We start from the raw sequence: 27,316 nt of genomic DNA, 5'->3' as shown, positions 1-27,316 counted from the left end.
TTAGGTGTGGTTTTCTTCTAATGTTGTAGTTATATTTGATAGATTTTGCATTGTAAGTTTTTCAAAACAGTTCATCACAACTACTGATTCTTGCTGTCTGTTGGCAGCCTGTGGTGGCTCCTTGTCTGGAGAAGGTACTATCCATTCACCTTATTACCCAAGGATGTCCTCCCACCCAAAGACTTGTGAGTGGATCATCTCCCAGCCGGTGAACAAAGTGGTGATTCTTAACTTTATTGACTTTGACATTCGAAATGCAACAACTTGTGACTCAGACTATGTTGAGGTAAAGAATATTGCATGTATATTATGACTAACTCTCAGAAATTCTTAGCCGTGTGTTCCTTCTCATACTTATCTCCACATGAGCAGACCTGTTTGATTTGTTAAGGATGCCTTTTATACTGCTCTGATGAGTTCATTTGTGCTTATGATTTTAAAACAGTCAGACTTTGTATGTAATATTTTGAATGTACCTGTTCTTTAGGTCAGAGATGGCAACAACACAGAATCTCCTCTTTTGGAGAAATATTGTGGTACAGCTGTACCATCTAGAGTGCAATCTACATGGAACAATCTCTATATCAAATTCAGAGCTTCCTCTCTTACCAACCTTGGCTTCAGAGCTCAGTACTGGCCATTAGATACAGGTAATGATTTTTTGTTTTGTTATGAGTATAGAGTGTTGGTATTTCACAGATTTTCTTGTACGCTGAAATCAGTGGCCCATCAAGTTTTCTAAAGGTGTAATGGGAGGAAAAAGTCCAAGTGTATCACAGTATAGTATGCAAGAGTCAAAAATGTTCATGAAATATTAGAAAGAAAAGTAACAAAATTTATAAGTGCCTTGTAGTTTAATTAATATATTATTGAATTTGTTGTTTAAAATCTCTGCAGTATGTGGGGAGTCTCTCACTGGACCAGAAGGAACCATTACAAGTCCTGGTTTTCCGGATGTCTACCCACATGGTATTAGCTGTACCTGGACCATCAGCATTCAACCTGGCTACCTTATCCGCCTGATGTTTACTTCATTTAACTTGCCATTTGATAGCATTTGCAGAAAGGATTATCTTGAAGTATATGACAACAGCACTATGCAAAAATTGGGAAGGTGAGCATGTCCATTAGCCTGTAGAGCTTAATTACTGTGTAATGTGCACTGTTCTGTACATCTTTCCATCCAATTTGTTCCCTTAAATTTTGCACGTAGTTCAATCATTCCACTGAAACATTAACAGCAATTCCCCTGCTAGCATAATAAAGGCAGCTTCCTTTCTTTGACCAGAGAATGAGAACCCCATTTATTAAATGATATAGGAGAATAGCTGCCAGTGTTCAGCTTCATTAATATTTTGGTATATGAGAAATGTGTTCAAAAGCATTAATATATCTGTGCTAAGAAGAAGACATGATTTGGAACACTTTCAGAGATGAAAGAAATCTTACTTAAAAGAGATTATTTAAAAGGTTGTGTATTTGGGTCTCAGTAGGAACTAAACTGAAGTCATTGTTTCATAGGGTTTTATTTTCTTTCTTCTGGTATGTGATGTTATATTAGGGTAGAAGAGACTGACAAATCTTTTCTTCTCTTCCCCTGCTTAAGCAGCTGTTCTATATACTGGGTTTTCTTGCTAACCTAGAATTCAAGAACATTTCAGATACTTGAGCACAGAACCCAGCTGCAGCTACAGATTGCGAAGTGGTTGCTAGCCATGGCAGTATTTTAGAAAATAAGGAGCAAACAACAATCATATATAGTGTTTTGCTACCCTGGTCTTTTGTCAACCATTCAGACTACGTTGTAGATACAGCATGGACTAATTTCAATAAAAATTGGACAACCTGATAAACAATTTCTCCTCTGACTTTGCTACATACCTTAGATTTGCATTCTTGCTTCTGAAGTATGATATTTAGCCTTGTGATACAGGGTTTATATAGTTCAAAGAAGACATCTGTATATGTGCAGCTGTTTAAACTTCTCACAAATATGGAATCTTCTTCCAGTAATACATAAAACTGGTTCATTTTTTTTTTTTTTTTTTTTGCTGTAGGTATTGTGGAAGATCAATTCCACCATCTCTCACTAGTGGTGGCCACGTTATGATGTTGTACTTTGTAACCAATCAGAGCATTTCTTCTGAGGGCTTCTCAGCTAATTATATCTCACTGGATGCATCAAAAGGTAACGTGTTAGTATGTCGTTATCCAAATTAAATGTTTTCAGTTGTCATTGTAAATAATCCCTGTAAGAAACAGAAATATTATTTTCTGTGCTAATGTAAGATTGCCTGTTGCCTCCTCTGCTCCCTTCTTACTTATAGCTTCTTGATTCAACAAGCTTTTTCCTCTCTGGAAATATGACTAACACAGAAAGCAGTTTCTGTAAGTAACACTGATGTTTTCTTTAAAAAGTCAGTAAGAGCTGACATGGTAGAAATGCATGAATTATTTAGGAAAAGTGAATTCACTCAGTCCATTCCAAGCTGAGTGTGCATGATGTAGGAAGCTTAGCAAGTGTGGAAAACTCACTTTAATGGAAGGCCACCTGAACATATCAGGTGCCATACAAATAAATTCAGCTCCTATTGAGGTGCAGTGTTGATCGTGGGCAAAAAAAAAAGTCACAAACATATTACATAGTAACAAAATAACCGAAAAGCACAAGCTGTATTTCTCTTTTCATTAAGACTGAGTGCAAATTGTCAGTCTCCAGAAGTGCTCAGTTCCTCTTATGCCTTAAGCCTATTTTAAAGAATAGGTACTTAAAAGTATCTAAATTTAAGAAACATTGATACACATCTGTGGGGAAAAGAGTTTGTTGAAGAGCATGAGTGTTGATTTTCTTAGTAGTCTGAAACAGAAAAACTGGAAAATTATTCAGATTTGTAACTGATCTGAAGGCTTTCCAGTGTGGGCACTTGTTTTCAGAATAGTCTGAGCCCAACAAACCTCTTCAAGAGTTTGCATGTCTCCCTGGCAGACAACTGTTCTAGTAGAGACTGAGCTTCGCTTGAAGGAGAGGCTTTGGTAGGCTGTCAAATATGACTCATATGAACCTAACAGACAAGTGTCTGCTTTTGCTCTCCTTGCTGCTAAACCCAAATCTGTAGTAGAAGAGGATGTAGTATGTGGGTAGAGTGACAGACCCTGTCTAGCAGAGATGAACCACAGAGCTTGAGTAGGACAGTGAAGAAAAGAAAGAATGAGGATACTGTTGAAGCAGAGTTACTCATGAGCCCATCACAAACCAGATTCTAGTTGGTTTGTGCACATATGTGTATGTGCACAGGCCCTTGTTCTATCACACAGACCTTGCTGAAGAGTCTGCCTCCTTTCTTTTTTCCTGTAGCCCTACTTTAGACAATGAAAGGCCTCTCTCAGGTCTCCCTGGAGCCTTCTCCTGGCTGAACAGCCCCAGCTCTTTCAGTATGCCCCTGTAGGAGAGATGATTTATCCCTTTGATCATTTTTGTTGGCCTTCTCTGGAAGTGCTCCAACAGGTCTTAATATGATCTTTAATGAGACGTATTACAAAAATGCTAACTCGCTTTCTTCTCACTCAAAGCTAAAATTATGATCTCTAGAAGAAATGTTATTTTTCTTTCCACTTTAACCCCTGTAATTTGCATATGCATGGTGAAGTAGTGGATAACTACTGAAACTGAGACTAATAACCCAATCAAAAAGTTGAAACTACAATTTCTCTTCACAGAAGTTTCCTTCCTTTGGCCTCAGCACTAGCATGCTTTAATTGTCATACATAATGGAGCATTAGTGTTCATTTATGATTAAGAATAAAGTGTTGAAGCCTGGGAGAAGACAAACGTGTATATGTGGACTTCACTGTGAGGAGTAATTTCCAATTCCTGTGAAATTATATCAAGTTTAGTTTTCCCACTGCAAGATTTTTAGGCCTGCTATTCATCTTACGTATATCCAGTTACATTAAGGTAGCAATTTGCTGAAATAATAATATCTGTGAGAGTTACTAAAGCTTTGGATTACTTTTTTTTTTTTACATCTACTGTCTATTTTCATTTTTCTTCTAAGGAAAATATGGTTCTAATAATGCATCTTGCTCAGTAGGAATCCTTCATATTTTTTGAGCTATGTTTTCTTAGCCAGCTGCAGTGTAACTGATATCAGAAACAGTCAGAGCTGTTCTGGTTCATATTAGAATTTTCAATAGGCCTTTGCCTGGAGTTATTTTACAGAGAATGAGCTATTGAAAAGATGGGTAATGTTATAAGACCAAGAAAGAGACAATAGAAGTAAAAAAAGAAGATATGTATGAGCAAAAAAATATATTTACGTGAAACAAAACTAGATTTCCTCTCTATGTATCTTGCCAAACAACGTTTTTCTTAGCTTAGTTTATCTGTGATTTATCAATTATTTGAAGAGTAACCTGAAAATAACTGCAAAGCTATATTTCCTTGTTAAAGAGCTTGAATGCAATGAGATATGGCCATGGCTATGATCCATAAAGTACAGACAATTGTTTTCACAGTCTGCCAGCTAGTAAATGTGAATAGCTCAAAAGGCCGGAATGGAAATGGGAATCCTTCAGTCAAATATACCCACACAAATCTCAGTTGTCTAAAATGTATTTTTTCTACTTATACTGTACCTTAGATATTTATTTCTTGGCTACTTGTCTTTTGAAGATAAAGTCACATGGAACCATGGAATCCAGGGCTCAAATACCAGATAGACGACTGTCACAACATGTAAGAGGTTATGATAGATATTTGAGGTTTTCTTTTGCATATCTTGGCTGATCAAGCCACAAAAAAACCCATGTAAAATTACCGAAAATCTCTTTCATTACAGAAAGAGTTGATCAGACCTTGAAAGATCAAGACATGTTTTATTGTCCATGACTTCTCGTTAAGGAGCATTTATTTATTCATTCATTTAAGAAGGCTTCATTTCACCCTTTCTGGTGAGAAAAGTCAGACTTAACAAGCTTTTGGTAGGTTGCCTTTCTGATACTTTTTTTTTTTTTATCCCTGGTCTTCCTCTGGCTTTGGTGAGAGATAAGACTTCTTCTTGTTGGCCTGAATTGTAAATTATATGATTTCTCGAGAGATAATGAGGCTGTTTAAAGCTGAGTTGTGTTGTGTCGTGTTGGTTGAAAATGACTGACTGCAGAAGGCAGAGTTTGAGAAGGGTGAAGAAAGTATTTTGAGCCTGTGGACTTAAATGAGCACCTGACAGTGATGTTTAGACCATAGAATGGTTAAGATTGGAAAAGACCTTTCAGATCACTTAGTCCAACCATACATACGCCTACCTCTCACATTGCCCACTAAACCATATCCTGAAGTATTGTCTGCCCTTTCCTTAAACACCTTTAGGAAGGGTGACTCCACCACTTACCAATGCCCAACAACTCTTTCTTAGAAGAAATTCTTCCTAATACCTACCCTGATGTTTGCATGCCATTATAGATAGCCAAATACAAGTTGACTTCTCAATCTGCATCATGCAGACGAAAGCCAATAATTATTAGGAGAATGTTGCCTGGATTTATTCTTTAGATGAATGAGTGGAGGCAAGAATGGAAAGAAATTTCTGACAATACATCCATGCACAGATGCACAGCGTGGCTGAATAAGGCTGAGCTAAAATAGAGAAAGATGTGTGTATCTTCAGCATCTATTCACACTACAGACTCAATCACCTGGCACATGGGAACTTATTAGGTCACTGGTTATGTTTGTTCAGGTTATTGGTATGTCTACGCTTGCCTATGTATATGTGTAAAACTACATGGTATGTGTTTGTGTGTAAATATGCCAGAAAAAGCTGGAGATGTTTTGAACAGCATAGCTAGTGTTTCTGAGAAGTTTGAATATGAAACATCTCACAGAACTTTTGTGTGTGTTCCTGGTAAAAACCAAGCCTGTTGGAATCTGCCAGCAGCAGTAGCAGAACACCCTGAGGTGCAAATGTGCTTTTCCACTGCCAGTGATGGGGATATACTTCATGTGAAAGTTCCTCCCTTTTCTTTTCTCCTGAACATGCATAATGTTACATAAGAGCCTAATTGTTAGGGATATGAGCTTTCTGTTGGCAGAGTGACATCAAAAGAAAGCTGCCATTTTACATGTGACACTACAGGTTTGTTTTTATTAATTAGAATTGTGGCAACTGATGAATGTCCTCTTTATGGGAAAGACATGGATATAATTTTCTGAACTATGCATGACTACATGAATTAATGGTACAAAAGCTTGCATTTTTCTCCACTGTTGGCTATTATGTAGAGTTACTGCCATTTATGGCTTTTTTTTTTTTTCTCCAGAAGAGTGAGCTCATTAAATACCCAAATCAGAAAGCAGACTGAATTGCTTTTGAAACCTCACACATTGGCAAAGCAAGATGTACGGGCCAGTTGCCTTTATCTGACTTCCAGGGGCTGCAATAAACATTTGAGTTTGTATTTCTTTCAGGAATATAGTAATCACAATATGGATTTCGATTGTACTCTAAACTTTGGCACAAATTTCAAAGTTTTTTTTTTCCTGCTAACACTTTTCACTGAAGGACTGTGCTAGTAAGCCCCCAAATGCTGTATTAGTGAGGTGACTGCAAAAAAGAAGTGCCGGCTTTCTTAATGAAAGTAGGATACAACGTGTGGAACCATTTACCAGAAAAGAGTTGGCTGACACAGAATGTGGGTTTGGTTATTCATTTTCTAATCCTAGTTTAGATTTATATTATTGTAGTCAGAATCTGATGTTTTGAAGGCAGTCAATCTTTACCATCTAAGATCATAATGATTATTTATAATAATCTTAAACTTATAAATCTTCATTATTCATTATGTATTAATGAAAACTGCAGTTTAAAGTTGCACACTTTGGATTTTTTTTTTTGATGGATTACTGCCAAGAGAGCAAACTTTGAGAGAGGGAGCCTTGACATTCTCCCCAGTTCTGTAGGGATTTTCATATAAGGTTTGATAAAAATTATTTGGCTTCCTTGATGTTAATTTTACCCGAAGGACCCTTATCTAGTACATCTTTCATCTTGAAGAATATTAAAAATGATGGTATTCGTTGTCTCAGTCCTCAAGTGAATAAGAAATAGAGATGTTACAACCCCTTTGTGCATTACATATTCATAAGTAAGGCATCCAGCCTTCAAAAATTAGCAGGTAATAATTAATTAGAAACAAGTAACCTAATAAATAACACGCATTTTCAATTTAATTTTTAATTACCTTTTGCTTAACAAGCCTTTAGGAAAAACTTGGATCACATTTCTAAGCCAGATTTCTAACCCTGCAGGCAGGATTATCATGAAGTTTTATGACATAAGAATCAGGGGTTAGATGATACGTGTCATGAAGCACCGCAAATGTTTGCAGCACAGCATGAGTATTATAAGCATGGTCTTTTAAAGTGACCAAGACTAACATATTGTTACATTAATATATTAAAGCATGTTATTACACAAATGACTAAAATTATAGATAAAAATTTAATAGATGGTGATTTTAGGTGAACTAGAGCACAAAAACTTTTTGACTTGTTAATCACCGAAGTACAGCTGAATGGCAGAAAATTATTTGTCTGTTTCTATGTCATGTTTCTTTGTTGATCATTTTTCTTGCTTTTGGTTGTGCTTCATGTATTCCATCTGAACCTCTTTTGATAGAATATCTTAACATTTTCAACATGTAGGACGTGAAACAGGAACAGAGGAACCACAAAGACTGCAGCATTATCAAGTCCATCCTATAATCTGATTTCATTCTTAATTAATCAAAATATATCATAATAAAAAGGAATAGTGAACTTCCCACCAAAACTCAATTCCTGAGACATACTATCTCCTAATTTCTGTGCATCTGTATTTGTGAGCAGTTATGAACTTTGGAGCTTGCACTGTCTTTAAGAGGGAGTTATGTTTTTTTCTTGTGCTTAATATCTCTTGATGTTTTTCTCTGTCCTCCTATCTTCCAATTGCTAGGCTAAATAAGTTAAGCTCTTCTAGGTTATCTTGCTTACTGCTCTGATTCCCCACTATTTCCATCACTTATTTCTTACCCTTTCCCATTTGATATCTGGACTTATTCACGTTTATCCAGGTGATGTGTTAACATCAAGATTCCCTAATGCATGCAAGTGCTCTCTCCAAAATGAGTCTCATTAACCATTTTGTAGAAGATATTTTTATTCATAATCCTTACATTTTTGCTTTCAATGATATAGATGTGTGTATATGTAGGTATGTAACTGCTCAGATTCTGGCTTGGTACTGGTACATGCTATTTTCCTCTTTCCATCTCATAGTACCAAGATGCTGCTCCATCAGTTACAGGAGAATTGATGTAACTGATCTATAGGCTTTAAGTAGAACTCCTTTGTCCTTAGGATTGAAGGATTATACTATTTTCCATCAGGTTGTCCCTTATGACCCTGAAAATGAGAGAACAGATTAAGATATAAAAGCCCCATCTTCCAAATCTGATGGTGTGGAATGCCTGAGAACATAACATCTCCCTGTAGCTAAAGACTGTTCAATTTCCTTTTCTGCCTACCTGGGTTTTAGGTCAAAGCTAACTTAGCCAGCTGGAATGATTCTGACGTTCTGTACCTGTAATGGGCCTAATGCTCTGGTTTAAAATATGTATATATCTATGTATGCAAGAAGTGCCACAAAAAATGAGTTCTGTTTCAAGTTTATAGTGATTATACTCAACAGTACCACATATGCAAGATGAACTATAATGGAAAGGCTGTTGGCTTCTATGTCTATGTGTTGGAAATAGAAACTTTCTGATAATTTACTACAGATAACAAGCTCATTCATATTTGTTTCTATTCTTTCTGAAGTGTGCTCACATAACTACAACACTGAAACTGGCGTGCTAACATCTCCAAACTATCCAAATAACTACCCTGTCCAGACAGAGTGCATCTACACCATCACAGTGGGAATAAATAGACAGATTGTGCTGCGCTTCACGAACTTCACTTTGGAAGGGAATTTACGCTGTACAGAGGATTATATAGAAATCAGGCAAGCTGAATTATTTCTGTTGCTGTTATTACTGATGGTCACAGAAGTTATCTAAATGCACTTAAGTATGTTTGGAAACTGTAGTTTTAACTGTACGTCTGTGCTGTCAAAGTGGAAAAAGGACTCATTGGAGATCTTTAAGTGCTGCTCCACTGACCGTTTTCCTACCTAGTAAATCCTAATTCTTAGGGCAAGTGGAGTGCATGGATTGTACTGCCATACACAGTGTGTGTGTTGCGTCCCTTAGAGCATAAATAGTTTTATTGCCTGTTTTGAAAGATTTTCTGGTTTATCTTTATAGTTTAAAGAGCATCTTTCTGTGATGCAGCAGAAGGATCACGTGTTTAATCTGTGATATTTGGCTTTACTGGTATCACCATTAAACTTAGTATGCTGGCATGGTGATTCCTTTCAAATTTTAGAAGACTGAACAGGAAAAAGTAATACTTGCAGGAAGGCTAGGTGCGTGCATTGCAGCACAGTGCTAAGTTGCTGTGGGATTTGCATTTTGAAGTGGCAGTGCACCTATTTTTCTCCTCCTCAGCCTCTCTAGTTGTCCACACAGTGTGTGATTGTGTGTCATGAGTTTACGTTATCTCAGTGAGTACTATTCTGTGCATCACACCAGATTTTCTGTATGAATTTTTCTTTTTTAAGTTGTTCTTTTCTTTTTTTTTTTTTTGAGCAAAACAAATATCTGCTTTCTGAAATTGCAGAACCGATTGGATTAAGATTCTGAATTTCTGCTGAATTAGTTAGGTGTTTCCAGATGTACATACAAGGTACAGAAAGCTATGGAAAAACTGAAATAATTTTTTTAATCTATTCCAAGTGTTTCTTTCATTTTAAAGCATGAACATGAGATTAAACTTGATCTGACTTAAACAGTTACAATCTTAATTTTGGTTTGACTTGATTTTATGATGGTTTCATTTTTTCTCCTCAAAAACAGAAAAGATTCATGTATTGCACAGAACTAACTCTAATGTGACCCTGAAGAGCTCAGCAGCATTAATCAGGCTTTCACATGTTCCCAGAACATCAGCAAGTGTAGCTCAGCACATTGCTACTGACATAAATGGATTTCAACATGTTTCATCAAATCTGATACCCTTAAATGAGGTAGCTAGATTAGTCTTAGTTGAGGTGCCACTCTAGTTTCTTGTCCTGAGGTGTCCTCTAACAAACTGCATTCAGTTAACTAAGAAAATGCTCATCTGACCACAGCTGCAAGGGCATAGATGCAAATCAGGGGAGATTCTGGCACAGATCCTAACTGCTAGCAACCTGAGAAGCGAGCAAGCTGTTTAATCTGGGAGGATGACAAGATATCAGGCCTTTGGGAGTGGCAAGACCTAAGTAGGGATTTATCCCAAAAGCCAAGATAAACCTTGAAAATATTACTGTCTAATTAAAAAAATATACCAAGATAATATCAGTATTTAAGTATAAACATACTTCTTATTGTTCTAGTGACCTACAAAGATGTTTGTAGTGTTATTACTTAATATGAAATTATGTAATCTTGGCTATTGCTTAATATGAAAGTATATAATCTTGATGCTAAGATGGTAGCAGTCCACTTTTCAATTTTGTTACAATCTTTATTTTCATGAGATAAATGAAGGGCAACTAAACATAGGACGAGTCTTCTGCTTACAGTATTATAAAATATCACTGAGAACAGTACTTCATTGAAAGGCTAGATGGAATTAATTGGCGGAAGAAACAATTGTGACTGCATCTTTCAAAATATGCATCATATGAGTCATAAGTGATGGATTCCCATTTGTTCAGTCATAAACAAACATCACTTTTATAAGGAGTAATTTCATGTGCTTTTGTACTGGGCTACAGAATGAGAAATGATAATGCTGTTTTTCTTTCAGCTTAGAAGTTTACCTTTAGTTAAACCAGTAATTCAGCAGCATTGTATACAACTGAGATATTTGAGTCTGTCAGTGTACTGACTGCTATGTGGATACACTGAACACACTCAACAAGCAGGTTGTTGTGGTGGAACCTCTTAACACAGGCAGCAGTACTTGGTAGCTGCTTTTCTATGGAAGATGAAGAACCAGGATTAGTCTTTCCTAGACCTGAAATAATCCCGATATTTTTTGCTTTGTTAGTATTTCTCATGCTTTCTTTCTTTGACATAAAGTTTTTCTTCTCTATCATTCTAGAGATGGAGGCTATGAAACTTCTCCTTCTCTTGGAAAATACTGTGGTACAGAGCTGCCTCCAGTTATAATATCTCATGGTAACAAGCTGTGGATAAAGTTTGTAAGTGACATATTTGGCACAAGAAAGGGGTTTTCAGCAGAATGGGATGGTACAACATCAGGTACAATGTGTATATCATCTATAAAGCCATTTTACGTGTCTCCTTTTTTTAATCATCGTAATCGCTCACTTTTTTTTTGCACATCTTTTCTCTCGTTCTTGTATAATGTCTCTTCTAATTACATAACATCTATTCAGGTTTTTCAGGTCAAGAATATAACTTCCTTAATCTATGGGCTTTGTTCTTATTTGAAGGGAAGGATTTACTATTCTCTAGATCTAATATAGCATTAGCTTTTTTGTGTGTTTAAGTAATCTTTAAGCAAGAATGTAACAGAAGTTTTTGTTTGAAAAGTAACTACCAAACAGGATCAGTCTTCAGATTAGATGGTTAATATTTCTATGTGCTTTGGGCTCTTTTCCACTTTCAACACTGTTGACAATGCAGATTTTTGGTTTATCACTTCAGATTTTTAGGGCATGTGAAAAAAGTCAACAGTGTGAATCTCACATGTCGTGTCTAATTCTCTGGTGTTCTCAATGTTAAATGTTGGTTTGGTTTCTTTTGCCACTTTCAGGTTGTGGTGGGACTTTGACGACAACTTCTGGCATCTTAATGTCTCCCAACTACCCTATGCCATATTATCACAATTCAGAGTGCTACTGGTTGCTCAGAGGAAGCCGAGGAACCCCATTTGAAATCCAGTTTGAACAATTCCATCTAGAGAATCACCCAAAGTGCAACTTTGATTACCTTGCAGTATGTACACTGTGACTCTTTGCTCTACAGGAAGCATCTGAATATGATGAATGCAAGGGCAGGAGAAAACACATGGCCTTGTTTTTCAAATGTTCACATGTGAACAGGCCCAGAATAGTCAGTAGTGTCTCTGTAGGTGCACAAGGGTAAGAAAAACATTTGTGTCTGCACAGGCCACTGAAATGAGAATGTCTATAGCTATCAAATTAAATGTATTTTGGACCAAGAACTTAGTAATATTTCCTAGTAAACTACATAAGGCATAACAATTTCAATTACTCTATTGTTAATCCCAAATTCCATATATAAGTTGTTACACAGACTATTTGAATTATCATTATTGGATTATTTTTATTAGAATTGAAATGGAATACTCTCTTACCCTCACAATGAGTAAGCCCCTTCAAACTCACCAGTATTTGATTACTGCTTGCTTTTGAAATGCCTGTCAGGCTTCTTATGAGGAAACATAATATTTAACCTCTTGTGTACTTAGAAACTATTCCACAAGCAAACACATAGCAGGAGAAATTGCTTGGGTTTGTAGTGCTATCAGTTTTATAAAAATTCAAAGTCAAAACACTTCTAGTTTCCCAATTTCTATAACAAGCAGTAGAATCATCAATTATATTTTAAGAAGGAACTAACATGCTTTCCCACCTAATCCTAAATTTTATATGCATTTCTCTTTTCCTCTTTCTTTTCCTGTGAAGATATATGATGGCAACAGCAGCAATGCTAAACAGCTTGGTAAATTCTGTGGGACTCAGATACCACAGCTCATCAATTCTACTGGAGACACTGTGTACATAAAACTAAGGACAGATAGCAGTCTGCATGGCGGAGGCTTTTTAGCTAAATACAAACAGGGTAAGTAAGCAAAAGGCAATGGAAAGAATGTGTTTCTATAGTTTAGCTTTTCCCTGAAACATCATTTTGCATCCCACGATCTCACTTATTCATGAGCAGAAAACAATACATAGAGCCTGTTGTTGACCCAGATTTAGTCTGCTCTAGTCACAGAGTACAGAAAACTAAAAATTAACTGCTCATCTAGCTATCATAGAGAAAATCTCATAGCAGGGTCACCTCACCTGCTTTCTTCTATTACTTGCACCAGTGGCGTTTTCTGCTCCAGAGATACAGAATACCCAGTGTTGAAAGTTCACCTGTTCACTCACCCTCATGATCTCTCAACTGAGAAGGCGGAGGAGGTTTCTCTGCCCTTTGGGCTGCTGTGAGTTAGCATAAGGGAGTTACCTTTAGTCCTCAGGGGTCATTGAGGGTGCTTAAGGACTATTTAGGTGACTGGGAACAGTTCAAAGGATTGCATTTTTTATATTTTGTGGTAAGGGTCATGCTTTTCTTATACTCACTTTTCTACAAAATAGAACTACCCCAGAGATGTTGGAATAATAATATTTGGCAAAATGAAATGTAAAGTACAGGGAGTTACACTGGGAATTAAAGTTCTGTTTCCAGTCATAACTTTGGGTATTTTCCCAGTATTTACTTTCCCCATTATACATTATAGCTTATTTAGTTAGATATGCTTTGGAAGATAGGGAATTTCACCTCACACAAAATGAACTGCAGACATCTTAGGGTACCCTAAATATGCCATGCCCAGCTTCTAGAGGTTGCTGTAGATTTTTAGACATGGTTGCCCTACATTTGGGCAGTAGTAAATGCATTACAAAAAAAGACCCCAAAGCTGTTCATCGCATGGCACACAAAATGGTTAGAAGGATGTAGGAGTGTTGTCTTCTTAAGTCCTTAAAAATATCACAGATTAATCTACCGTGTAATTTTCAGACTGCGAAATCAAGACGACATTAGAAAAGGGTTCTTTCTTCCTCTATAAATAATTAAACAGAGCACTTAAAAAGCATTAAGATATAGAAGTTGAGCTATTAGATGTGTGATCCACACTTTACATTCATATTTAATTCCTGAAGATGCACAACCACCAGAGAAAGCTTGCAATACCTTGCCCAAAAGCTAAAATTATGTAGGAAGTAATGGTGTAAAATAAGGATGCTTATATGCCAGATGCATCTGTGTGTACGTGAAAGAAAGGCAACGATGAACTGGAAAACATTGCAAAGGAGAGCTCTGTATCAAATTAACATACCTGGCACAAAGGTGCCTTTGTATGTTACTAATAAAATCTCAGTGGTGGGGGCAATAGCTTTTACTATCTTACATTCTTCAAAATCCACTTCGTGCTTTTCATCCTGTCCTTTCAAATAGTTCTATGGCTCAGTGTAGCTTTGCAGAAAAGCCTTATTCTACTGGGCTCTGACCCTCAGCTGTATTCTGGGCGTTTTAAACTCTTAAAAACACAGACCTTACCACTTTGTACATCACTTGGAAAGAATAAAGAAAAGTGCAGGAGGTATGTGTATTATTCCTCTTGACAGACAATAGAAAATTCTTGCAAGTGAATCTCAGCTATTTCTGTTGTTCAAACACTGCAGTTTTGTTGTGCAAGGCAAGCAGCTTATCCTACTCCCTGCCTCCTGCCCACATCTTGTCTGTGCATCACTCTGGTCTGCTCCCAGTGCTCACCGTAAGCTGTCTCCGGATGATGAATCATCCATATTGACATTTTATGTCATTAGTGAAAGTTGATACAAAAAAAATGAGTCTCACTGACCTAGTGCCATAGCTGTCATTTCACCTTTTGTTCAGCTTAGTTTATTTTTCCTTTTTTCTTCCTTTCAAGGTAAGCTCTCATTATTCCAGGTGTATGCCCAGTTCTTCTGCTAGGCTGCTATTGTACAACTTGAAATTAAAATCATGGCTCCTTTTTAAAGACTTTCTTATTCACTTCCAATTCCTGGAGCTATGGAGCTTATATCCAGTATAAGCATTACAGTTTCAATTTGCTGTTTCAACAATGGGATTCTGATTTTTTTTTTCTAGTTTGCTGAAATAAACCACTTTAATCCATGATGCAAACTTTAAGCACCATTCCTCAAAACTACGTCAGAATGATGGGGCAATTTTTTTCAATAGCTACCAAAAAAAAAAAAAAAAAATCCAAGAAAACATGTTTTGGGAATAACTGTGCATTTAGAACTTAAGAAAATAGGCCCCAAAAGCTTTTACTACAATACAAAAACTAGTTGAAGACACTGCAGAAAAGAAAATCCTAACAGAGCTGAAAGATTCAAGTTTGGGTGGTCTGGATTTTTTTCACACCAGATATGTTACGTACTTCAGTAGGTCACAGCTCTCTTTTTGCCTGTTTTCTTCTCTCTAATCTGTGAATGAAGATATTTCTCACATTGTAGTAGTGTTAGTTTCAGTTAGTTGTTTGCTTTAAGATACTGAGTTAAAAAGTACTGTGCAAATATAATTTATCACCATTTTTTTTTTTAGTTTGCCATGAAGTGCTCACTGTTAATCGAAGCTATGGTGTACTGGAAAGTTTAAATTACCCAAATGATTACCCATTGATGGAGCACTGCAGTTGGACTATTCAAACCACAAAGGGGAATACGCTCAACTACAGCTTCACAGCCTTTGATGTGGAAGATGGATCTAACTGTGGTCTTGACTACTTGAAGGTATGTACTCAGATTCTAGAAACAAGAACAATGAAGAGAAACAATGAAGATGCATAAAAATGGGGTAAATATGTCCTACTGAAATTCAGGTATTAAAAGCAAATGGTTTAGTTTCAGTGTTTTTTTTTCCTATTTCCTCGGAGCAGGAAGGAAAGCACTGCTAGAGATTAATTCATCCTACCTTGAGACAGATATCTTCAGCAAGGAGGATGCTTCACTGTGCAGGTGCCTAGATTTGCTACGGAGGGACTAGATGGTACACCATATCTAAGGTGGCAGTGTTTTGTATGGCTGAAGTAAGATGACATGAGTCCATCCGATGTCAAAAAGACAATGGGGCCAATTATATTTTTTTTTCTTGGATTTATCTGAACAGTAGTGGGGAGCGTTCAGAAGTTTTTAAAATGTATTATTTCTATAACCTTTAAAATAGAGTTTCTTTGTCTCTTGTTTGTATTTGTTTTTTCACAATTAGTGTTCTTTTTTAAAGGGACTGAAAGGAACTGAACTTGCAAAAAAAAAAAAACCACCAACAAAAAAAACTTCTAGTTAAATGAAACAACCCAGTCAAACTAAAGCCAAGTATTTTTTATTTTCATTTCCTCAAAGAAATATTTCTAGGACAACTGAAAAGATGTTTCCAAGTTTTGCACTTTGTACACGAGGAATATAGTGTAATCATTACCACTTCTATACTGAAGGTTATCTGCTTACAGTTTTGGTATTTACTAAAATAATCTATTTTTCAGACCCTACCCTTGTACAGAATGCCAATATGCAATCCCTATGCTCTACTTAGGTTTTGCACAAGAGGAATTGAAACGTAGAGGCGTGTTAGAGAAGGCTACTTACAGCCAAGGACAGGAAAAGGAACAGTGCCCACGTTTATGGAGAGATTTAGTACACTGGGATGTTGTAGAAAGTCGAGCAACAGGCCTGGTGTTGGGATAGCGTGCTGCCTCTGGACTTTTTCCCTAACTCCTTGTACCTCCTTATGCCAACTTTTACAGCTCAAAAGTCAGTAACAAACTGGCACAAAAGGTGGTGTTCTTCCAGATTTATCCTGGTGTTTTGGCCAGGAATTGAAAGAATAGACATGCAAAGAAAATAAACAAGGGAGCACTGTATTGAGAGCTAGCAGAAGTTGCTTAAACCCTGGCTCACTTTTTGTGAGCAAAAATGAACAAGTGGAGCCAAATGGAGAGGGCAGTGCTAGCCTCCAGATGCCTGAGCCCTTGATCCATGGAAGGCAGGAGCCCTGCACACAGTAGCCAGCCAGTAAAGAGCAACAGACTTGCCAGAAGATGCTATTCTAGATGTAAGTCAAGGCTGGAGGAACAGTGCCAGAGGCAAGGACCTGATCCAAAGCATTTAAAAGAACAGAAATAAAATATATCAGAGGGAGGGAGGAGATGGAGAGCAGGAAAGTACTTGTATTCTTTGTTCTAATGATTCTTCATTGCTTCCAATTAAAAAAAAAAAAAGACTGAAAGAGATATAAAGAGGAAAATGCAAGGGAAAAACAGAGTCATGGTAGAGTGTTAAGAAGGCTTTAATTTGCAATTCATGATACATTATTTGCAGAAGTTCTTCTCCAAATGCTATTAAGAAATACTACTTGAAAAAATGTTCTCTTTTGGTTCTTGCGTGCTGGATAAATATGTGCCATAGTGTTAAAAAAGGGAAAACAAGGTTAAACTAGCCAGGGGATGGAATAGTATTTGCTCTCACCCTGCATTGCAAAAGGGGAGTGTGTTGGCAAGGTTGTGGAGTGCTCTGTGGTATAGGGGAAAGGGGGAAATTATCTGGAATAAGCTGACTTTCTCAGCAATCTGCAGATACTTAGGTTTTCTCTGTCTGAAATCCATGTGGAATCTGACTGCACTGCAAATTAGAGGGGGGAAAAAAAGGTTAATCAAAAAAACCCCTAAATTTATAGCTGTTTGGCTGAGATAAAATTACTTTTCTACTATGATCTGGTTTTGAAATCTTTGTTGCAAAGAGGCCTAAGAGGGGAAAGCTCTAATGTTCTGACTGTAAAGCTGGGAAAACAGAAGCATAATCCTGTTCCCTGCAGTCCAAGTGGGTGGTGCATGAGCCTTGTGCCAGTCTTTCACCCTGTTCTTGGAGGAAATTGCAAGCTCCTGCTCAGGCGGTTTCCATATTGCTCCACTCACACAACTGAGTGCTGATCAGGTGCTCTCTTTCCTTAAGGGCTTTTAGGTACCTCTTTCCCCACCTCCCCTTCCATCCTAGCCCTTTGCAGTAGGTAGCAACGCCCTCCGTGTTTCTTAGATCTGTGAATACCTCAACAGTAACAACTTGGTGATCCATGGCAGCTAGCAATACTTGCTAGGAGGCTGGTGATAGGATGGACAAGCTGTTGTCTTGGATGTGGTGGCAGGGAAAGAAATGGGTGATACAGGAAGACAAGATGAAATACTGCAGAGACATTATGGCACAGAACTGATCTTCCTGAGCAGAGTACAATCAAGGAATGGTAGTTGCAAAAGAAAACAAAGAGAAAACCCGCTTTTTAAGTCAGTGGGAGGAAAAGATTTAATGCATATGGACTCTTTTTTTTTTTTTTTTTTTTTTTTTTTGTTAGTGTCTTAAACTAGAACTCCAATTTTTTCTTTCTGAAACTTTTCTGAGTTCTGTAGGTGAAAATCATGGTGCCTGGTAGGGAAGGCTGTGTTCCTGGCCCTGGCCCAGATACTGTGGGTTGGTCCCAATCTCTCCACTGGAAAAGAGCCTTTATTTTTTGGCTTTGTGTTTTACTTGTGGCTTATGCTTCTGACCTAAACCCATATGTAGTATAAAAGAAAAGCATTTTGCCTCATGACTAATTCATTCTGATGCACATAGGAGACATTCGTTTGCTGTTTGGTCCATGTATGAGTCAGAAATTAAATACGTAGAATAATGACAAAACCAGAAGTTCTGACACACAGATATTCCTAGTGGCTGGCAGTTACCAAAGATGTTATCACCACATAGAGCAAATAACAGCTTCAAATAACAGTTGATGAACAAGATGGACATCCAATAGATGTCTGGTATCCTAAACTCAAATACTGTCAGAGGTGTGCGATGAGAAATCAGCCATGTGTTGCATTACCTATCTCCCTTTCTCCTTTGATCATGACATGCTTCTTGTGAGTCAGACTGCCGTTAGCAGCTGCTGTCCAGCATTATTCATGGTGAACAGCATTTCTTCCTGGCAAGGAGCCTTAGATAGGTCTAGACCAGGCCTGAACTGCCATTGCAGCAGTACATGCATGGATTTTTGCCTGCCCCAGGTAGGAAGGAGCAAGCCCTGTCCTTCCAACTTGGTGACAGTTTTCTGCCCTTGTGTTTAGGTGCCAAAAATTGAGGATAGGCTAAACTGCAGACTTCTGTCATGGCAGCTTCTAGCACTTTCTCAACAATTGAGAAGCAAGCTATGTACCATGGCATGTCAGAGGATGTTGACTCATGGCTGGTAATGCTCACAGGATGCCTAATGTTATGCAGGGAACATCACAGTGAAATTTCAAGAATAGAAGATGAATTGTTTGTGATAAAGACTTTTACAGAAGTGGTAATGATAACATACAAGGCAAGTTGAATAGCTAACTGCTTCCTTGTGATGCTGGACTAACTGTAATTAGATTGGATGCTCTTTAAATTATACTGCATGCTGTGGCTTGGCTTAATTACCTAACATTAGGCTTTAGAGGAGTCATCAAGCTGAAGCTTGTGAGATACTGCAGACAATGACATAGAAATGTAATTCCCCCCTCTACGCTCACTAGGTTATTGACTGAACAAGCATACATTTACTCCCCATCTTTGCTGATGAATTACCTTCTTATTCAGTGTTACAGAACATAATCTCTAAAGAAGCAAAGCTATTTTATAAATAAAGAAGATTGTAATATTACTGCCTGAAGATCAGAGTTTTGCAGTAGGGCTGAAATTTATTCCATTCTTACTCAAGAAAAATATTATCTCAAAACCACTGATCTTTCTGTCTTTCAGTGACATTTTCCCTCAGAGTTCTTCTGCTCACAAAGTAAAACCTTCCCTGGACGTCCAGTCTATTTAGCATATGCTTTTATAAGTACAGGGAAGATTTTGCCCATTCTTTTGTGAGATGCCACCAACCTAATATCAGACAGTAAAAGTTATAGAGATGTCTAATTCTCAGCCTTCTGGCTTGTGCAGCACATTAGTATAGTGACAAAGATGGAATTTACCACTAACCTAAAGGAATTACTATTGGATTAATGCAAAAATACCTTATGGGGCAATTGTCTGCCTGATAACCATAGTGGCCCTTCTGTTCAGCAGGGTATTCTTTTTTGGAATGAAGTACTTCCATAATTGCTCACTGCCAGTCTACTTAACCAACCTGGAGTGAGTAGGCTTGAGAGGTTAAAGTATCACTGCATCCTTTATATATAGATGTTATCAAGTGAGTACAATAATTAATATGGCATCTGCTTCTGAGAATGAATTCATTTCCTTTTTGTGGTAACAGGATATGTCCTTGTTAGTTTTGTTTTTTTTTCCTTCTTTAAACTACAGCAGCATTCCAAGGATGTGCCATAACATCCTTTTTCTTCATCTGGGAATAGTGTATTAGATAACTGTTGCTTGTGTTCAGCTGGTCATCTTTTTTTTTTTATTAACTTCTCATAGAAGAGAAAACATATTGGGGGATGAACATTATTACATTTTATTTATGACTGTCTCTTCAAAGTGCTGCAGGAATTCTCCAAGCACAGAGAATGGCTTTGCTTATGGCCGTGCATTGATTTACGAAATGTCACCGGTAGTGCATCACCCTGGGGGAGCAGACAATATATTAAACATACACATCCAGACTCTGCACGCAGACATCAAATTACATCCCGCTGGCCAGCCAGCAGTGATATCCATTAATGCATAACCATGCAAGCTGGCAGCAGGCCAGCCCTTTCCTGAGTTCCTTCAGGGGTCTGTGGGCCTCCGCAACGCATTCTTTGGTGCAAGATAATAAGGATAAAAGTGACAGTTCTCAGGGCTCTGTGTGAGGTTCACCATTGGTACACAAGGAAATCCTAGCCCTTGCATTGATTTTTTTTTCACTGGACAGTCATGAAAAGGAGAATGCTGGGTCAAAAAGCTGCCTGCCATATGCGATACTTCCTCAGGGCTGATTGTTCTGTTTTCCTATTTGCCTGTGTTACCAGAATTGAAATACTGTTTGGCTTAACTGCTTGAAAGGTTACTGAGAAGCAGATAGGAAAACAAAACAAAAAGCCAGCACATTAAGACTGCTAAATTTGTCAGTGGTGAAAGGGTTGCATGATGCCTACAGAAGGCTCAGATGACAAGAAGCACGAGTGGCACAGGAAGGAGCCCAAACCCTGCTCGGGGCCTCCCAAAATGAGTCAGATTCATGGGCTCTGCTTTCCACGCCCTGCCAGCTCAGAGCAATGTGACATTGCCTGTATCTTCAGGAAGAATTGCTGTACAATGAAATGACTGAAATACTATCACACGTAGCTGATTCCCCTAGCTGGGAAAGCGGCATCTAGGACTCATCTTGGTGCTGCATTCTAGACTCTTCTGTTTAACCCTTCTCCTCCAAATTTTGCTAGAAATCGGGGCCAGTGTGTAAGGCTATCTTTGCAGTGAAGGAGCTTATCCCACTTAAGCACACAGGCATTATGGTACAAAGTGGCATGGTGGCAGAAGAAACCCCACCTGGACTGGTCAAAGCTTCCCCTCATCATGGGGAAGCACCTTTCCTGCTGTTTCTATAAGCAGGTGGTTTTGTTTTCCTGAAAGCAAAATGGGAAGTAGCATTTCCCTTTTTCTGGATCTTCATTTGTAACTCTTCTACACTGCCATAATTATATATGATGCAAGTTTTCTCAAATGGGGATTCCCAAAGAGGGTCTCTCCCTCCAGCTGCATCAGTGTGGTGGTGCTGCTGCTTATGCTGGTAGTTTGGTTCATGTGGGTTAAATCATGTGAGGCTTTAGGATTTGAAATATCATGCTGAACAAATGAAGTCTCAAAGGCAGGTCTTGGGTTGGACTGACTAGCTGGGTGTCTCCCAGGCATTCCTCTCTCAAACTGCAATTGCTTCCTTTTCTGATATTTAGAACAACTTTACAATCTACAATCTCATCCCAAGATACACCCTACATCTCTTCCATTCTTATAGGAAACTCAAAGCCTTATTGAAGATGTTTCTGTGAATGATATAAAAATAACTAAGTCTTTCTTAGAAAGATGGAAATGAGCAGACTTGCCTGTGGTTAGAAATTGTTTTCTTTGAGGTGGTACATAGCAGTAGCGTAAGAGCTGACAATTTTTTTCTAAAATGTCACTGCAGTCCAGTGGGGAATGTAACCCTGCCTGGAATTTTCAAAGGGCTCTGCATATTTCAGGCTCAGGTTACGAGACAAGACATAGACTCAGATAAAGCTTCTACTGTCATAAAACTAGACATTTGTATTTTCATGTTAGTTAAGTCCCAAAGAGATCAACTGGTGTGCTCATTGCGTCTGCTAAAGCACAATTTCAAAGTCTATTATACTATGGAAGAAAATAGTTGATAAGAAGGGTGGTGTCTGCTTGGAGGCAAAGAAGTTGCCTACTGTAGTTGAGCAAGGAGTTTTGTCAAGGGTCATCCAGGGCATAAGCATATTTAAACAGTCATATTAAAACAATATTTAGAAAGAGTTCATATGAAGGAATGTTGGTTTTTTTTTTCTACTGGTAATTGTGAACAATTTTCTTTGTGCAAATGCAAGCATAGCCTTCTGTCATTCTCCTGTTTTTGCAGAAATAAGAAGGCTCCACGTGTTACATCACTGGAATTCTTAAGCTGCCTTTGTTTCTGTGAAAACTGTTGCTGTGGTGCTAAGCTAGAGCAATGTACCATGTCTTGCAGTTTTAGTTTCCTTCTTTTGTCTGGCTGACAGGCCTGCAGATTCTCAAGCTTGTATTCTGTTTCTTCTCAAAGTAAATATGTTGCTTGGAAATTAGTTTTTATCCACGTTGATTCTTGCTTCAACAATTAGTGGTGCTCTCTTTCTGGATGATGATTATGTTCTCTGATTTTTGCATCATTTTGTTTTCTGGTGTTGTGATGCCATTACAACTTCCTTCTCAAAACTTACCCATTCAGGTAGAGCTGCTACCTATAGACTGCCTGTAATATTTAGATCAATTGAAACAATCTCAGGTCAAGTGTCTCACTTTTGAGAGGAAAGGGATGTTAGTATGTGTCAGAACAATTCCCTGAGGGTGACTCTGGGTGCCCCTGCAATCAGTGGGACACTCATAGTTATGCTGGTCTGATCCCAGATGAGAGCCCCTTTCCTGAATTCTGCAGTCTGTTCCAGACCTGTTGCAGGTGATCCTCATACAAAAGCTTTTAAGACTATACAAACAGTATGTATGGAGTCTCCAACTGAGAGAATAATTGAAGCAATTATTCATAATTATATAACAAATTAATGATAGCTAGAAATAATAAAATTTACAGTAAATAATAGAATTATCTGATGATAATAGAATTACTGACAATGAAAATGAGAACTGTTGATATTAACAGGATAGCTTATCCCTTCATACAAAACAAAGTTTGGCTCTGATGAGCCCATCGTCTCTGAATCAAGACTATGGCTTGTACCTAACAAATGCACTAGGTAGCTTTTTACTACAACAGCTTAGGCTGGAAGTTTCCCCTTATAATATTTCACTTTGTTGAAAAAAATATCCCTTTTCACAGAAATAAAATTATCCAAAATAACTTTCAAGTTTTGCTCTAAGAGGAGCCAGTATTCTGTTAAGAACACTGAGAAGATGGAGCCCTGCAGCCTGCTGTGAGGGCTTCTTCCAGTCTCACTTTGCAAGAGGAAATAAGCTTGATGAGGTATTTGGCTAACAAAATGTCTCCTCTTTGAGTATGCCCAAATAAGCATCTTCAAAATTTTTCTTTCCACTTCTTTTCTTTTATCCATGCAGCAGAAGCTCCATTTTTTTTAATAAGCTCTGTTCTTGAGCCCTTATTCCAGTTCTGGCAGTGAGCTCCACTGATACAGGTCATGCTGTTTTGCTTTGCTCCTCCAAAAAGAGATGAGCAGCTGTAGCCTTCATATCATCGTTGTTGGTGTAGAAGACATACTTCCAGGCTAAAAGTCAGAAAGCCATAACCCACTGGTGACCGTGAAGGCTCCTCAGCCTTCCTGCAGCCTAGGCTAGCTGCTGTTGCAGCTCGGCTCCAATGTACAGCAGATGGTTTTCAGCTGCCACCTTGCTGCAAAGGCAGTCCCTCGGCTTTCAGCCCTTAGGGAGCTGGTACCTCCCCCCAACACTCAGTGTCAGCCTATACGCTGGCTCCTGGGCAGCTTGATAAGGAGCTTCCCGAAGCAATTACTGAGCCTATACCTAATATATTACTGAGCCTATACCTACTATACCTAATGACTCATCTGAAGGTATCTCAGAGCTGTCTAGACCTGGTGCTGGTGATGGGACTTAGCACTCTTGTGCTGCTGGGCAGCTGTTTGAATGAAGGGAGGAGGGGAAGGGCAGCTTTCGTATTTTGCCATGCTAAGGGTCTTAAACCACGCTTCAATTGTTTGCAACTTTTGCTTGCTGTATAAGCTGCCAAAATCACTGTGAAGCCCTTGGATTTTGTGGTGAAGCCTAAAAGGTCTGAACAAATTAATTATGAAACAGATATCTACACAGAAAGGGAGCAAGTTCTTCCCAGTGAGTGGCTGGGAAGGAGCCCAGTTCGTGGAGTCAGCGTGCTGCTAGAGGGGCCAACAAACCCCCACCCTGAAATACAACCATCCTGCACTGATCAAGGAGTGCTGTGCCTCTTGTTGCTTGAGGAATAACTTGTCCTCAATGTGCAGCAATTCAGGATGGCTCAGATGACAAGGTAGGCCCTTACATGAGAAACACTACCGCCAAGACATGGAGAGAAATCATGGCTCATGAGATCTGTGTTCAGCTTTGGTTTCGCTTGCCCATATTTCCGTGAGAGCAAAATGTGGTTTTAGAAGTTCAAAATGCTTTGTGGAACCATGCAGCTGTTCCCTTCATTTATAAGTGAAAGACAGCTTGAAAAAAGTGCTGTAATTCTAGCAGCGGTGGCGGCTCTGCCCCTCTCAATGAGTTACAGCTGGGCAGGCTCTTATGTTTCCTGTGAAACACTGCACTGAACCCAGAGCTACAGGGCAGCACTGTGTGAAGGGATTGCCATAGAAACCATTATTTGTATCTTGAAAAAACACTGGCTGTGTTCAGGGGAAATAACATAGAAATGTGACGTTCGCTGTCTTAGATAAAAATAACAGTCCCTTGATGAATCAAAGTTACAGGAGGAGCATGAAGCTCATTTTTTTTGTATTTTTTGTTTTGATTTGAATGTTTCTGGGTGTGGTTTTCTTCATAGCTCTATATCAGTTTGTTAGTTTTTAAGTTGGAACCACTAATGCTAATGGCTGATCATTGCATATGTGTCCTTTTGCTTCTCGTTTGGAGCTCAGATTCACAATCTCCACATTGATTCATTCTTCCCCATTCATGTTTTTCTGGTGTAAGATTTCTATGGCTTAAAGCCACAGAAATATGAGTATTATATACCCCAAGACTGTCATAGGAAGTAGTACTATTAAAAAGCTAATTGGATCTGACTATATTTTATTTTGCTGAACTTAAGCCATAAAAGAATGTGCAAAGCTCTCAGCCTGGCTTGGAAGAAGGTCATAACTGTAATTCTGGGTGTGGGACAGCTCACCTGTTTGTCAGGCTTTGCATTTGGGAAGAATACAGATGGATGCAAGTTTTTAACATCTTTATGACAATTTTGTATCTAATTTAAACACATCTGATCAAGACTTTGTGAGAATTACAATTTCTATAAATAGAAGCTTGAAAGCTCTTCTGCTTTCACCAAGTGACAGTTCTCAAGTTCCAATACGTTTCTGATGTTCTGGGTATTTCATGGCATTAGAAGATTGAAAACAAACAAACAAAAAAGAATAATCATGGTTACTGGCCATTATACAAGGCACAGAATATTACCATGGAGCTATTCCAACAGTTTGTCCCTAACTTTTGGCTGAATTACAACCAATTTATTTTTTATTAAAAAAAAAAATAAAAAGATTTTCAAACTTGACTCTCAGCTCCAGGATTTCAAACCACTTGAGTAGATTTCTGTCTCCCAGCTGTGTCTGAAGTCAGCTACAAGGTTTCTGACAGTTCTGCGAGCCCAGCACTGTGAACAGAAGAGCTGAGCTTTACTGATTACCATGTGCAAGTGCTAGGAAAAAGTGCAAAATTAGTAGCTAACATGGTTAATCAATATTCACTGTAATATCATGCTTCCTTGATATCAGTATGCAGTGCAGGAGAACTGTTAGTGGAATTAGAGGTATTTGGAAAAGAGATCTGAATAACAGAGAACAAAGATAAATAAACCTTGTCTGTTTTGAGTTCAGAGGTTTGATTCTTTGCATGGAGAGGATTTTATGGTGATAGCTTCAGAACAGAGAATTTTTTTTGTTTAAATTCTTAAAGGAAACATGAGTGTTAGGACGTGGTTTCTGTGTCAGTAATTTGCTGGGTTGTGTTAGGAAGTTGTGCTCTTTTGTGAGACAGAAGATCAGATGAAATGTGACAAAACTAAGCCATAAGAAAGCACAAGGGTTTCTGTTATTCTAAACTGTCAGAATCATTGTAACATAACAAAAAATAAGCAAGTATGGAGACAACAACTGGCAACCTGATATCATAATTCAAATGCAATTTAGTTATGTCTAATTTCTACCGGGTTTGTAAACCTTACATATCTTTCTTCCTGAGCAAGAATACTGAGTGATACAATATTAGGTGCAGAACAAAGATGCATATTCAGTGTGATTTACTGAACGTGAAAAAGTTCACAACAGTGGGATAGGAAAAAGCTTTTAAAACCATTTGGAGGCAACTGATGAGGCTCTAAGCACCCATTCCCACCCTACCAAAACATGTCTTAAGTATTTTTGTTGAAGTGTGAGTATATAATTTTTTTTTAATAATAATCTTTAAGAGTGGGATGGAGGGATTCTCATCTGTGTTTGAAGGACAGAAAGATTTTTAGGCTGGCTATGTCAGCCAACACCCTGACTGTCAAAGTGCTGTCCCATAGAATGTGACTTGCAGGTAAAGGATACAGCGTTTCTAGGTACAAAAGATCAGAAATCATGATTCAATCCCTTTCTCCTCCAAAGCAGGAGACTAGCATAAGATCGTGACACAATGAGCAAACACATGTAAAGTTTACTTTGTGGTTTTAGAGGATTAACTTTATTTTTTGTTTACAGTTTTTCATCACTGCTCCAGGAGGCTCTGCTGATGCCAGCTCCTTAGTGTACTCCATTATTTCTTAGAGAAATCATCTGAGTGCATTAAAAAGATAAAGACATATTGAGTTATCACTGAAGGGTTTGGAGGCTCTGAGCATATTAGATGCATGGTCAAATTCAACCCAGGACTTCCTGTTGGGTTTTTTTTTTCTATTTCATTGCTATTTGCTCTTTTTGTTCTTCCCCAGCAACCCCAATACATACCAAAACAGATACATGAAGACCTTCCTACTCCACTCCCTG

At 38.1% G+C, this 27,316-nt stretch overlaps 1 protein-coding gene across 2 annotated transcripts in view; it reads left to right on the top strand.

Moving 5' to 3' along the window:
• The window catches only part of CUBN (cubilin), a 136,173-nt gene that overhangs the window by 24,457 nt on the left and 84,400 nt on the right, over positions 1–27,316 (top strand). For both annotated transcript variants that reach the window (XM_065731319.1, XM_065731320.1), the window contains 9 exons: positions 108–286; positions 488–650; positions 898–1,114; positions 2,058–2,188; positions 8,855–9,041; positions 11,228–11,388; positions 11,906–12,087; positions 12,801–12,957; positions 15,475–15,662. In XM_065731319.1, coding sequence (XP_065587391.1) covers positions 108–286; positions 488–650; positions 898–1,114; positions 2,058–2,188; positions 8,855–9,041; positions 11,228–11,388; positions 11,906–12,087; positions 12,801–12,957; positions 15,475–15,662 — 1,565 coding nt within the window. The remainder of the gene's footprint in view (positions 1–107; positions 287–487; positions 651–897; positions 1,115–2,057; positions 2,189–8,854; positions 9,042–11,227; positions 11,389–11,905; positions 12,088–12,800; positions 12,958–15,474; positions 15,663–27,316) is intronic.

The sequence above is a fragment of the Cyrtonyx montezumae genome, unplaced genomic scaffold (assembly GCF_038088225.1).
Source record: "Cyrtonyx montezumae isolate F1298 unplaced genomic scaffold, pur_monq_1.0 scaffold_14, whole genome shotgun sequence".
Taxonomy (NCBI): Eukaryota; Metazoa; Chordata; class Aves; order Galliformes; family Odontophoridae; genus Cyrtonyx; species Cyrtonyx montezumae.
Note: the sequence above shows the minus strand (reverse complement) of the source record. Positions and strands in the feature narration are given on the sequence as shown.